This window comes from Lycorma delicatula, chromosome 1, assembly GCF_047948215.1.
Source record: "Lycorma delicatula isolate Av1 chromosome 1, ASM4794821v1, whole genome shotgun sequence".
NCBI lineage: Eukaryota > Metazoa > Arthropoda > Insecta > Hemiptera > Fulgoridae > Lycorma > Lycorma delicatula.
In genome coordinates this window covers 269,693,347-269,707,487 of record NC_134455.1, presented here as the reverse complement: position 1 = coordinate 269,707,487, position 14,141 = coordinate 269,693,347, and the positions used below count along the sequence as shown (strand labels likewise).

General features: G+C 28.6%; 1 protein-coding gene across 2 annotated transcripts in view; it reads right to left on the bottom strand.

Moving 5' to 3' along the window:
- nSyb (neuronal Synaptobrevin) overlaps nt 1–14,141 on the bottom strand; it is a 76,860-nt gene that overhangs the window by 37,116 nt on the left and 25,603 nt on the right. For both annotated transcript variants that reach the window (XM_075377162.1, XM_075377168.1), the window contains 2 exons: nt 6,376–6,511; nt 1,761–1,839 (listed from right to left, as the gene is read on the bottom strand). In XM_075377162.1, the coding sequence (XP_075233277.1) occupies nt 1,761–1,839; nt 6,376–6,511 (215 nt within the window). The remainder of the gene's footprint in view (nt 1–1,760; nt 1,840–6,375; nt 6,512–14,141) is intronic.

The window sequence follows — 14,141 nt, the reverse complement described above, 5'->3', positions numbered from 1 at the left end:
GAACTGAGAATAGCATCAAACCAGTCAAGTGACTAATAATTAACAAAAAAAATTATTTATGATGCAAGAGTTTTGTTACTCTAAATATTAGTTGTAATAATAATTCTTTATTAAGTGTTTTTATTTAGCTCACTTTCATTCCACGGTAGCTCACTTTCGTTCCACTGTTAATGGTTAACGGATAGTATACATGCTCAGAAGGTGGAAAATAGTACACGTACGCAGTAGGTTTTTGGGATGAACATCAGTGTAGTCGATCAACCAACTTACTGCTTTGAACACCCTTGTACAAGGTATCGAAAATTCCTGTTCTATATTTACTTCCATAAATATTTAAACATCGCACTAATAAAAAGTACAAAATAAAATAAAATAAAAATTTCTTAAAAACATGCTTTTAAACAAATCAAAAAATGGATTACCCAGTAAACATAAATAGAAGATAATTTTGTTTTCAACAAACTAATATGTATAAAGCTGTCTATTTTTGCAAGACAACAATGAAAAAGCATGGGGTGTGCTTTCATATTCAATATTTATTTAAATTCTTTAAATATGATAAAGGTTTTGATACAAAATGGAAATGATAGCTTCACTACACAATATCTAGTAAATCTCTTTGGATGAACTAAAGTTAAGGTGCAAAATAGAACTGAGGTTGTGCCCCATGCTTTTCATTGTGGTCTTGCAAAAATAGACAATTTTATACATATTATTTTGTTGAAAACAAAATTATCTTCTACTTATGTTTACTGGGTAATCCATTTTTTTTAGATTTGTTAAAAAGCATGTTTTAATTTTTTTTAAATTTTAATTCTATTCACTTTTTAAATGATTAATAGAACTACATTTATTTATTAATTAAATATACATTTAATAAATACAACTCGTGGCAAAATCACAGAGAGTGACTGGAATTGTTGTGAGGTTCAGCAAATATAACCTATTCACTATAACCAAGTAATATACTTAATATACTCCATCGTAGCATTAAAGTATAAGAGAATAACAATTATATTATTAATCACAATTATAATGATGATATAATTTTAGTAAAATTCCTGTTTACTTCTTGTTCATATTCCTGTACGTTTATAGTGTGCCTGCAATATTCATTGCAGGATGTAGCAACATGGATGATAATTACTGTTTCTATTACATTAAATTAAATTGGTGAATTATAAGATTTGATTGGATTTTATTGTAAATGTGATTAGGATGATTTTTATTAGATTACACTGCACTTAAACAAAAAAATGAATAAAAAATATTACAATAAATTTAAAAAAATCTTGTACAACCCATATGATTGCATTAAATAAAATTAAATCTCAGTGATTGCTGTAAAGTATTAAATAAGGTATTATAAAAAGGTGGAACAATATGTGTAAATTAGTGCTGTTCATTTCATTCTTAAGTCACTCATGTCTTTGCTAACATTAATATTTTTTGGGCAAATACAGTAACTTACCTTCAGAATATTCTTTTTCTTTGAGGATTAATACTTTTACCAGTTACAAATTCAAGTGTTTTTATGCCTTATGTGGAACACATACTTAATCTTTTTTTAGTGAATACAAATAATGTTAAGCATGCTTTTTTAAAAACAATAGTATACATAATTAAAATTACAATGAGAAAAGCATATGACTTAATTGAATGTTGAATTAAAACACCTAAAGAGTGCATGGAGTATAACTGAGAAAAATGTTTGGCTGTGTGGTTCATATACAGTAGTACTAATGATCAAATAATTTTACCTGCTCGATCATCCAATTCTGATAATTTCTGATCTCTTTCCAGAACTTTTTCAACATTTGTTTTCATTATATCCACAACCTGAGAAAATATAAGTTATGTGAATTAAAAATTAATTCTACATAAAATAAATAATCAATAAAGTAAATATTGTAGTGAAGTGTTTACTACAAAAAGTTAATGATATAAGATTTTAAGTCTTCCAACATTACCCTTTTTATTTTAAATGTTTGTGCAAAAATAAAAAAGTTGTAAAGTGCAAGTTAATTTTTAGTAATATTAATTTAAAAATTCAGTGCTTGACTCCAAATATTACAGTTTTAAAACCATATCTAAAATATTATTAACATTCTACAAGTTTTTTTAATAAGTATTATTTGTTTATTACTCATTTAACAAAATTATTGAATGTAAAACATGCAAAAACAGGGGTTTTTCTCCCAATTTATTGGTTTTCACCCCAGATTTCTCAAAAACTACTGCAGATACGGTTCTTAGACCTATTTGATTAATCTCTATAGTATAAAACCGTAAGAAATCACTAATTTTGTCCTAAATTAATGTCCAAAAAGTTTCAGTACAACCTCATTTCAATGAGGTAGCTGAAATCCGAGTGAAATTTTTCACTAGCCGTAACTCACAAACGAAGCACTTTAGGACATATTTTTACATGAACAATTTCTATTACTGTCACAAGCAGAATACGTTATGAAAGTCCTGGAAGAACTTTGTGAGTGATACACTGTATAAATTGTTAACTACACAAAAGTGTTTTTTGCAAGTCCAAATGACAGTCATTTCTATTTTCTCAATAAAAAATTGCTGGAATATTAAATTAAATGGTCTCACCTTAGTTTTAAGAGACCTATCTTATAATTAAAATTATTCCTCAGATTAAATGAAGAATAAATGCCCTTTGTTAAGAATTTGACAACCAAAATTGTTATGAATATTCATTTAGAAAGCTGCAGTTACATAGTTGTTTCATTCTACAGATCACCCAGATAAAACTAAGCCTCTTGCTTGATAAAAATCAATGAAATCCAGATAAAACCTTTCTAGCATTAACTAAATTACAAATGGATTAATATCAACAATTACGAAATTACTAAAATTATACATCTTATTACTAAACGTTTGCATACTACTAGTATTAATACACAACACATACTCAGTATCAAGTTTATTTAATTCTATCAACAGAAGTATTGTTATTTCCAGTGTATAAATCAGTTTCCCATTTTTAATGAAATAAGAATTATATTTAATTATTACTTCAGAACCATCCAGTACTACATTCAAAATTTGTTTTTCAGAAAATGGGTTATATTGAGATACAACCATAACCATTATTGTTTTCAGCATTAACCCAGTCACTTCCAGCTTACAAAATGGCCAAATTTTGAACAACTTCTGGCAATTTTAAGTTGATTACATAAAGTCACAAAATTATTACCGGCCTTCTGAACCTCATTTAAAATGAAGCTCAAATTAAAATCTTCACCATGACATTTTTGTCTACAATGTAACTGATCATATCTTTCAGCAGAAATGGTGCTAACAATCAGTGTCATCATCGATTTCATACATGGCCCACAAAACTAAGTAGTTTTACCACTCAATCTTTAACATTTTAAAGTTCCTTCAAATTTTATGAAGTAATTCTCTAAACTTACTGTTGGAAGAACAATCATTCTTAATGTAATGCTAGAAAACATGACTTCTACAGAATCTACTGTATTTTTATATTTTTAATTGTTTTTTACTGCATTTGGATCCACTCTCAACTAAATTAAATTAATATCAACATAATAACAATGCATACTATCATAGATATCTCAATCTAATGCCCAGCATAAGTTTGGCATACATTTGATAGTATTTTAATCATCTGTTGCATTTATGTTTTGACTGAAGAACAATCTTATCACAATTTTAACACCTTATTGAAGAGTAGACTAAAAATTTTCACTTTTCCCTTGCTTATAAAAGATGTGTCCTCTAATTTTAATCATGGATTACACAAAATCTACAAAAATTAATTTAATAGATTATTTCAGGTAAAAATTTAAAACTACATTGTCCAGCTGTATCATCTACATAATTGATTGCTTTAATTTAAATCAGATTACTGTGTCTCTTATCATAAAAGATTACATGGACAAGTATATTCTTTATATTCTAAGTATATTATTATTATTATTATTATTTTTTATTCTGGAAGCTATTAATTGTTACACATATCCTCACTTTTTAAGTATACATTGATTTCGAAATACCTGTATAAATGTACATTATGATAATATGATTTATATTCTCTTATCTCAGTTGCCATTGCTTATATTTTTATTGATTTTGAGCGGAAGTTATTTAGTAATTGTATGGTTATATTCATTTGTACTAGCTAGGTGCAACATTTTGTAGCATAGTATCTTCAGGAATTTTCCACTGAAAACTGGTAAGATAAGCCTAGAAAGTTCAGCTTTAACTAAAAAGAGGCAAAATCATAGCCTCTGAGTCTGTCTCTGAGACTATCTCAAAGATAAAGATTACAAGTACTGTGAGATTAACAACCAGGTGGACTTTTAGTATATAAAAATTAGAATCGCAACTCAGTGTACATGCACAGTATGCAAGTATTAAAAAACATAACACCAGTCTATTAAACGAGCAGACACAATCCAAATCTAGCATACTTTTTGAACATATTTTAAATGCATATCTTACTATTTAAAAAATAAAACTTCATTTGTTATCACAACTTAAGAAATGCTATCTGTGCTTAAAAGACATGAAAACTATTTATGCTCAGCTAAAAAGGTTTTGACAGAAGTAGAAAACTTGACTTGAAAAAGATAAAAAATAAGACATAATTATTAGATATTATTATTTAATGAATTAAATACCTTCATTCATATTTTAATTCAAAAAATGGAAGGTGAAAACACAAATAACACAACATTAATGAGCAAAACGAAGGGAAAAACTTAAATTATGTACATAATTATATACATTATTTTAAAATTAATTAAAGATAATTCATTATTTACCAATGGCCAAAGTTAAACCACTAAAAAAATACAGTTCATATCATTGCTTCTACAAAATTTCCAACAATTTGAACCTTTTGTAGTTTGACAATCTAAAAGGCAAATCCACCTCAAGCTATCAAATTTCTATTTAAATACCTACTGTATTTGCAAAGTAACTTTGTTTGGATTGTATTTAAAATTCTTCAATGTTTCACTCTGTTGATTATTATAGATTTCTTCTATTCCTGTTTTGTTTTTTCTTTTTAGATAGTCAATTTAAATTTCAATAGATAATTATTTTTTCCTCACATCTATTTCTATTTCTCACTCTCTGTCTTCTATAGAAATTAAGTCTTTGGATACCAGATTAATATCAAATATCATATTCTCATTTTTAGTTCATTCAAAATCTCTTAATACATTTAAGAGTTATGATTTCTTTCAATTGTGAAACTCATTTGTATTCAAGAACCTTGATTACCTTTATACTGTTTTGATTTAATTTTTGTCCAGGGATTTGGAAAAATGAAAGTTGGCTGCCTATCATACCTGAAACTTATTTTAGAGTAATATAATCTTTTTATTTTTGTGGCATTTAAACCAACCATAGCAAACATGTTGAACTGCAAAAATCAGATCAACAATTTATTAACTGAATATGAGTTAATGCTGATGATGAATGAATAATGTTTAATAAATTATGTTAATTATGTAATAAAACACTATCCTCCAACATGTGGCAGTACATTTGATTATAAATTATAATCTTTCTGACATATTTATACAAAACTGTAGAACCAATCTATAAACAATTTTTTTAAACATACCTTAAAGCATTTTATATGCTAGCAAGCAATACATTTTGAAAATATAATTGTGAAATAAGAATGTTTTATGGAAGAGATCATCAAAGTATCAATAAATCAGGTTTCTCTATGCTACAAAAAACCCACAGATGTGTCAGTTTCAGCTTTATTTGCCTTTGTTCACTATTTTTCATATTATTACTGTAGGCTGTTTTACATTTTTTTAAATTATTGACTCATAACCAGGTTTCTCCAAGTTTAACAGTAATATTGAAAAGGAAGAATATACAAAATAATTTTTAAAGAAATAATCAATGAAGTATGCATTAAAGATGTCTATGTAAAGAAAAATCTGGTGATGCTACGTTAGTGTACTTTTGAGAAAAATAGATACCAGAAGTCTATTTATATGCACATGGAAATTCAGCTTCTAACTTTTACTCTGTTATTATAGCCACTTTCTTCATTAAACAAGTAATGTACATCACGGTCATGGTAAAATATGGATTGTTTTATGTAAATAAATAAGAAAATAACTTATTACAAATTAAACCAAGAAAATAGGACATTACAAAAATGTTAGTAATATTATTAATTTTTTATAAAGTAAATTAGTATAAAGTAAATTTTTTTACTTGAATTTGATTGTGATTTTAATTCTTGAATTTTACTTGAATCATGATTTTTAGGTTCAGATAAGTTCTGTTTCAATTTTTCGATTTTATTTCTTTACATTAGTTTTACATTATCTTTAAACATAATATGAGTAAAAACTGTACCTCATCAACTTGGGCTTGTGTTTGTTGGAGTCTCTTCTGAGCAGCCATCTGTTGGGGTGTACGAGGGCCACCAACAATTGCACCATCTTCCCCAGTTGTCAGCCCTGCCCCGGGTGCCTCAGCTCCTGGTGCAGCCCTAAAATAAAATACTTGGTATTTTACTTGATGATAATACTTGGTATTCTTTATGAAAATTGTAATCAAATTCACAGTTTGCATGGTGGAAACTAAGGCAAATGCCTGTAATATACAAACGAAGATAATGCAGTTTGGTTATTAAATATTATTCCGCTAATTATGTCTAATAAAGTTTATATTATACAAAATTACTTACTGCTGTAAGCCACAGCAGATTTCTTTAGGCCACTAAATATTATTTAGTGTAACATTTTAGTTATTTTCTTAAAATTTTACCAAATTTAGTAAAATGATTGATTTTTTAAAATGTATTAAAGTTAAATGACATAGTTGTGTAAATAGTTAATAAAATAACTCTGTATGGATGCTTTATAAAATTATCTACTTTAATGATAACCTAATACTCTTGTGTACAAGATTAGGTATCAGGACTAATTTACTGACAAATTTAGAAATTTTTACTGATAGATTTAGTAAAGACTAAAATAAATATATTCTTTACTGTAATTAAGGAAAATAGTGTATTTTCTGATACTATGATGGTTGATACTATGATCTTTGTGTTAAAATGGTAATAATTACAATAAATAAAATAATCTACAAAAGGTGTAAGATTTATTTAACATGGTTGATTAATTTGTATGATATTGTATAACTCCAGTTGTCTAGTGTAACTTTCTAGATTCAGCAATCACATTCCTTATTTGTGTAGCTTTGTTGTTCTTAGTGTGTAACTGTAGGTTGTTATATGTCTGGATCATCAGACCAGCAAAATGATGTTAATACATCATGTCACATCTAACCCAACAACAGTATATGACTGAGGGACAATATATAGGAATGCATGCTTTGCACACTTTAGAAACAGAAAACAATAATTTTATTTTAATTATCTACTTTAAAAAAAATTAAAGTTGGGAATTTGTCAAGCATTAAATACAACTAGTGCAGCTGGTTAACCCACAAACTATCTTTCTTTTTTCAAAGAGGGAAGTGCTAACCCTTGGCACCAGTTCAACACACTAATTTAGTGAAATATTTTTTTTTAATACGAATGTTATATAAATTTTCCCCCTTTATGAATCATGAGACTTTGCCAATAGTGAGGGGGCTTGAGTGCTCAGTGATACAGAGTAGCTGGACAAAAAGTGCAACCACATTGGAGTGGTATCTGTTAATAGCCAGACTAAGGAATGATTCCTGAAAGAGGGTAGCAGCTCTTTCAGTAGATGTTAAAGGCGTAGGTCAGGAGAACTTAAACGGTTATATCAACATCACTCAATCTTCTGAGTACTGTGGAATTGAAATCAATGGAAAAACAGCTGTTCTTTTTCCAAGAAAATATAGCATTCTACATTTTCATGTAACAAAGATGGAGGCGCTTTCCTTGGTAAAGTATTCCGAAGGTAAACTAGTCTCCCATTGAGATCTCCAGGTGGGGACTGCTAAGGAAGGGGTCACCAGAAAATTAAAAAGAAACATTCTGCAAGTCAGAGTGTAGAATGTTAGAAGTTTGAGAAAGGTTGGCAGGTTAGAAAATTTAAAGAGGGAAATGGGTAGGTTAAATGCAGATGTAGTAGGAATTAGCAAGGTTCGGTGGGAAGAGGCAAACAACTTTTGGTCAGGTGATTTTAGAATAATTAACTCAGTGTCAGATAAAGGGTAGGCAGGAGTAGGTTTCATAATGAACAAGAAGACAGAAAAGAGAGTAGAGTATTTAAAAAAAACTAAGAGACAGAATCATTGTAATCAGGATGTAATCAAAACCTAAGCCGACAACAATTGTTAACATCTATATGCCTACAAGTGCCCATGATGATGATGAGGTAGAGTGTGTATACAAAAAAATTGACGAAGGCGTTAAACACATAAAAGTGGATGAAAATCTAATAATAGTTAGAGATTGGAATGCGAGCATTGAAAAAGGCAAGGAAGGAAATATTGCGGATGAATATGGGCTAGGCAAAAGAAATGAAAGAGGGGACTGACTTATTGAGTTTTGCACAAAGTATAATTTAGTAATTGCCAACACCCAGTTTAAAAATCATAATAGAAGAATATACACAAGCTGGGCGATACTGCAAGGTATCAGGTGGATTACATCATAGTTAAGCAAAGATTTAGAAAGAAATCAACTAGAATGCAAAGTATACCCAGGAGCAAATATTGATAGTGACCACAATTTAATGATAATGAAATGTAGATTGGGGTTTGAAATACCTGAAGAAAAGGTGTCAGATGAATCAGTGGAATTTAGATAAGCGTGAGGAAGAGGAGGTAAAGAAGATTTTTGAGGAGGACATCGCAAGAGGTCTGAATAAAAATGATAAGATAGAAAATATAGAAGAAGAATGGGAGAATGTTAAAAGGGAAATTCTTAAATCAGCAGAAGTGAACTTAGACAGAACAAAGAGAACTGGTAGAAAACCTTGGATATCACAGGATATATTGCAGCTGATGGATAAGCGTACAAAGTACAAGAATGCTAGTGATGAAGAAGGTAAAAGGACCTATCAACAATTAAGAAATACGATAAACAGGAAGTGCAAATTAGCAAAAGAAGGGTGGATTAAAGAAAAGTGTTCAGAAGTAGAAAGAGAAATGATCAGTAGTAAAATAGACAGAGCATACAGGAAATTTAAGGCTAATTATTTTTTTTGGTAAGAGTATGTGCAATTTGTTTTATTTTACTTAAGTGGGTGTCTAACTGATAATGCATAATGCTAAAAATCACCATAAAAAAGAAAAAAATTAAAATTCTGCAATTGTTGAAGTAATGCAGTGGCTTAATAAACATATGATTCTTCACAGGTAGAAGAACAGTTATTACAACCAATCAGTAACATAATCAAACGATAATTATGAATATTTAATTAAAATTATAATGGAGTAAGGTTTTATTCCTCTACGCCATCAGTTATACTGTATGAATACATTGTCCTTACAATCCTATCATACACTTTACATGATCATAAGCAGAAATAAAGAGGAAATTTATGATGAGACTCCAGAATTATAACTGGCCCAAATTTAATAATTTTTTCTACTGAACTACTTTAATGATTTATTGATCTTTGTATTTTAGTTACTAAGAGTTCTCTAAGAGTTAACTCCAAACAGAAACACAAAAAAATAGTTTGTGCGCTTGATGTACACACCCAGTAGATATATGCAACCCAATAACTGGATTTCTTGGGTAATGCAATAATTTGGAAGTAAGTATCGGCTTATTTAATATATAATGACATTATTATCTAATAAAATTGTATCTTCCTCTGATAAATTTATAGATATCATAATTATATCTTTGAAATAAAACCATATTTATGCCTTTCACAAACAGCATGCATAAAAAAAGAAATGAGAAAGTAATATTATTTATAAAATTATTTGAAATTTAAAGTATGTGTCAATGAAACATCTTCTCTATCTGTTGATAGTAAATTTGTACTTTGTAATTTAAGATGTTATTTCATTTAATTTACCGAGAGAAAATGTCAATAAACATCCATATAAATGTTAATGCACATTTATCTACTCTCTTTACATATATGAGTACATTATAATTTTCCCCTAATGAATTATATTAACAAGAATAATCATTAGAAATTTCTTGAATTCTTTAATTTTTATTTAGCAAAGTACGTTTTGGGATAGTTAATTTTAAAATTATAAAATTCTCATTCATCATGCAAATTTCACAGATAGTTTCAAGAGAACAAAACTTTTAACATTTTTAATTTCCAAGTCAGTTAATTTGTGACCACACATATTCAGTCTAAATTAGGTTATACTTGTAGCAAAAAATGTATACATTAAAAGAGTAGTACGTAGTATAGCTAAATAAATAACATCCTCATGAACATAATGTTTGTGATTTTTTTTTTTGAAATGATGGGCATCAACTGCTTTGGTCATTTTTCCCTTTGAGAATGGATCTTTGTAGCGTATGAAAAATGCCATGCCTGACCAGGATTTGAACCCAGGACCTCCAGATGAAACGCTGAGACGCTACAACTCTGCCACAGAGATCGGCAAACAATATTTTAAACATTGCTTTCACTAAGAGATTAAAAGTGATGTAATCATTTTAATGATAATTTAATATAATTTTCTTATGATGTTTTTTTAATACGATGTTATATAAATTTTCCTCCTTTCTGAATCATGAGACCTTGCCGATAGTGAAGGGGCTTGAGTGCTCAGTGATACAGAGTAGCTGGACCAAAGGTGCAACCATATTGGAGTGGTATCTGTTAATAGCCAGACTAAGGAATGATTCCTGAAAGAGGGTAGCAGCTCTTTCAGTAGTTGTTAAAGGCGTAGGTCAGGAGAACGTAAACGGCTATATCAACATCACTCAATCTTCTGAGTACTGTGGAACTGAAAGCAATGGAAAACTACAGCTGTTCTTTTTCCAAGAAAATATAGCATTCTGCATTTTCATGTAACAAAGATGGAGGCGCCTTCCTTGGTAAAGTATTCCGGAGGTAAACTAGTCTCCCATTGAGATCTCCAGGTGGGGACTGCTAAGGAAGGGGTCACCAGAAAATTAAAAAGTCACCACTAAAATTAATTTGATTAATTTTCCCACTATTAGAGATTATGCATTGTTGCACAATAAAAATAATTTGTTTTTTGCTTTTCACTGCCTATCTTAGTCTTTCTTGTAACTGGAAGATAAATAAATCACCTAAACATAAGAAAGGCCAGAAGCATACTTTTTGCGAGTGATCAACGCTTAGCCTGCTGTTACTGTTGAGTAGAGTGAAAGTATCAATGTGTAGTAGAGGCGCACATCATTCATGTTTTAGGGGGTTTGGGTGCTTGGATACTCATCTGCCATAGTCTGTTATGAAAAAGACAAAGATAAACCACTTCACTACACATCTTCTCCAATAAGTCTCGCATGGAATGAAAAACAATATGTACATGGGGTGATTAATTAATATGTATGCATGTATACTTATTATTCTTAATAAAGAAAAAATACATATATATATATATATATATATATATATATACTCATATATACACTGTGTCATCAGAAGTAGACATGTACAAACATGTCTGTATGATGACATCATACAGACATCTGCTGCTGTCAACAACAGATCTCTGTTACTGATAATAACAACATCTGTAAGTAACCATCCTTAATCTTATTTTAATCTTAGTAAGATTAAATCTCACATGGGGAGATCGATTTGTTGTACGTAAGAATGGCAATGCCATTTTCAGAAGTGATATATCTCGTCAAGTAGCCTGCAGCCTTTGGTTACAGAATTTACCTAAAAAAAATTAATTAAATAATTTTTTTATGAATAATATTAAACTGAAAGCATTGATTGGATCATTTGATGTAAATGTAAAATGAAAAATGGTTTTACAAAAAGCAGTTTTGAGGGCTTATACATTTAACTTTTGCTTCTTGAAATCTTAAAATAATTATCAATTTACAAATGTAAATGTAGCTACATTTACATTTCAGGTAATCACTGACTTCAGAATCACTTTATAAGAGAGCATGCATATCCTTTCTACTAGAATGTTAATTACCAGAATATTTCTCAAATCTTTCACTTAAATAGTTTATTTTCCTAAACCAATGATTTGCGCACTGTAACCATTCAGTCTTTTAAATCTTGTACCTAAATATCCAATTTAGTATTCTATATTTCTAATAACTATTCTAAAAATTTACTTTTGTTATGTCAGTAATATAATAATATTTTGTTCAAGAGGGTTAAGCGATGTAGCACTTTTTATAATCTAAGTGTTCAACGTTACCTTGAACACAATTTGTTCTCTTTGTATTTCTTTATGTAATTATATATATTTAGAATTCTAAAATTGTATTTCTAAATCACAGGAAACTGATTCTTTTTAAAAGTAGGTATAAGTATGGGCTATGAAATGTCCAGTCCCTTTTCCTCTTTTTCTATTCAAATTGTACCAGCATAACCAAATTAATTTTGCATCGTCTTTTCAAAAGTAAGTATTTTTCATCCTTTGAACGGATTAAGAGTAAAAATTGAAGTCCTTTTAAATGTGTAAAGTAGTAAAAAAATCCCATTTTGATCATTATTTCAACATAAGGTTCTTGTGTTAACAAAAATGTCAACTATATCTTATCGGGATGAAATTATTATCTTATTAGGAAATTATTAGGACTTTCACAAATATTTTTTTTAGGGAGAGGGAGTAGGAGAGAAGAAGAGAAAGGCAAAACCATAATCTTTAATGCTGAATTGATTTCAGAATGTAAAACTTTGAGTTGAATAATTATTTTTTTTTTTAAAGTAACTTGTATTTTTTTAAGCATTAAAAAAAATTAAGTTGATTTTCATTTAAAATATGCTTAGACCTACAAAAAGTTGACACCCATGTGAAAAATAGTCAATTACAAGAACTGCAGAAAAACAGAAACCTGCATCTTAATACAAATAAGAAAAAGAATACAGAGGAACAACATTAAATAATTATTGCTGAGGATGAGCTAAAACTGACTAGAATGTGGAAATGCATAACTTTTAATATAATTTTTCCTACTAATTTTGTTAAATTTTTGAGAGAAAATACTTTGAAGGTCAGAATGTCTTTAAGTTAATCCTTTTACATTATAACAATTCTGTATTAACTAATGGTGAAGAAATATCAACAAAATATCTTCAAATATCAAAACATCTCTACAGTTTACACAGACTATGTAATTTTTCTTTTAAAATCTTCCACTGATGTTATCTTGTAGAACTACAAGACAAGAAGAATTTCCAATTGAAAATAAACTACAATTGTATATAAAAAATAAATAATTATAATAATTTATACAGTCGTAGCTTATTTATTTATAAATAAAAAGAATCAGAGATCATAAATGAGAGTTGAACACATATAAGAAAAAAGTAAGTGAAATTAGTAGGATTAGAGATTAAATTAATAAATAATTCAAGGATTGAATTGAGAATCCTTTTTTGATGTAAATAGTCAATACAAAATTTGTATCGAATATGTTACATAACTTTTCTTACTGTATGTAATTAGAGTGCTGATTTCAAATATGCTATTGAAATTGTGTTACTGTGTAAAGGTTTTATGTAAATTGTAAATTAGTACATTTTTTTAATAAAAATTAATTTTGATCAACTACTGATTACAATTAAGAATAGTTTCTGTATTTTTACTTTTACACAAAATACATATATGCTTAATAAAGAAAAAATAAATATATACATATATACACACACACACACACACACACACACACACACACACACACATATATATATATATATATATATATACTGTATTATGAGAAGCCATACTTGTCATCAACAACATATGCTTGTTATTGATAACAACAGACATCTGTAGTAGGCATTCTTAATCTTATTTTAATCTCAATAAGATTAACATTTTATTCAGTCTAGCTTCACTTGTCTATACCGTGTGTTGCGTTTCACAGCGTTATTAGTATTTTGCAATATATTCATCAATTCTTTGTAATACAAAAGTGATTTTTCTCATTTTTATTTGCTATAACATGGCTTCTACAAAGGTTTGTGGGTGTTCAAATTATCCAGACAATTTTTGTTATGTCTGTGGTAAATTTACTCCTAAATCTCAAA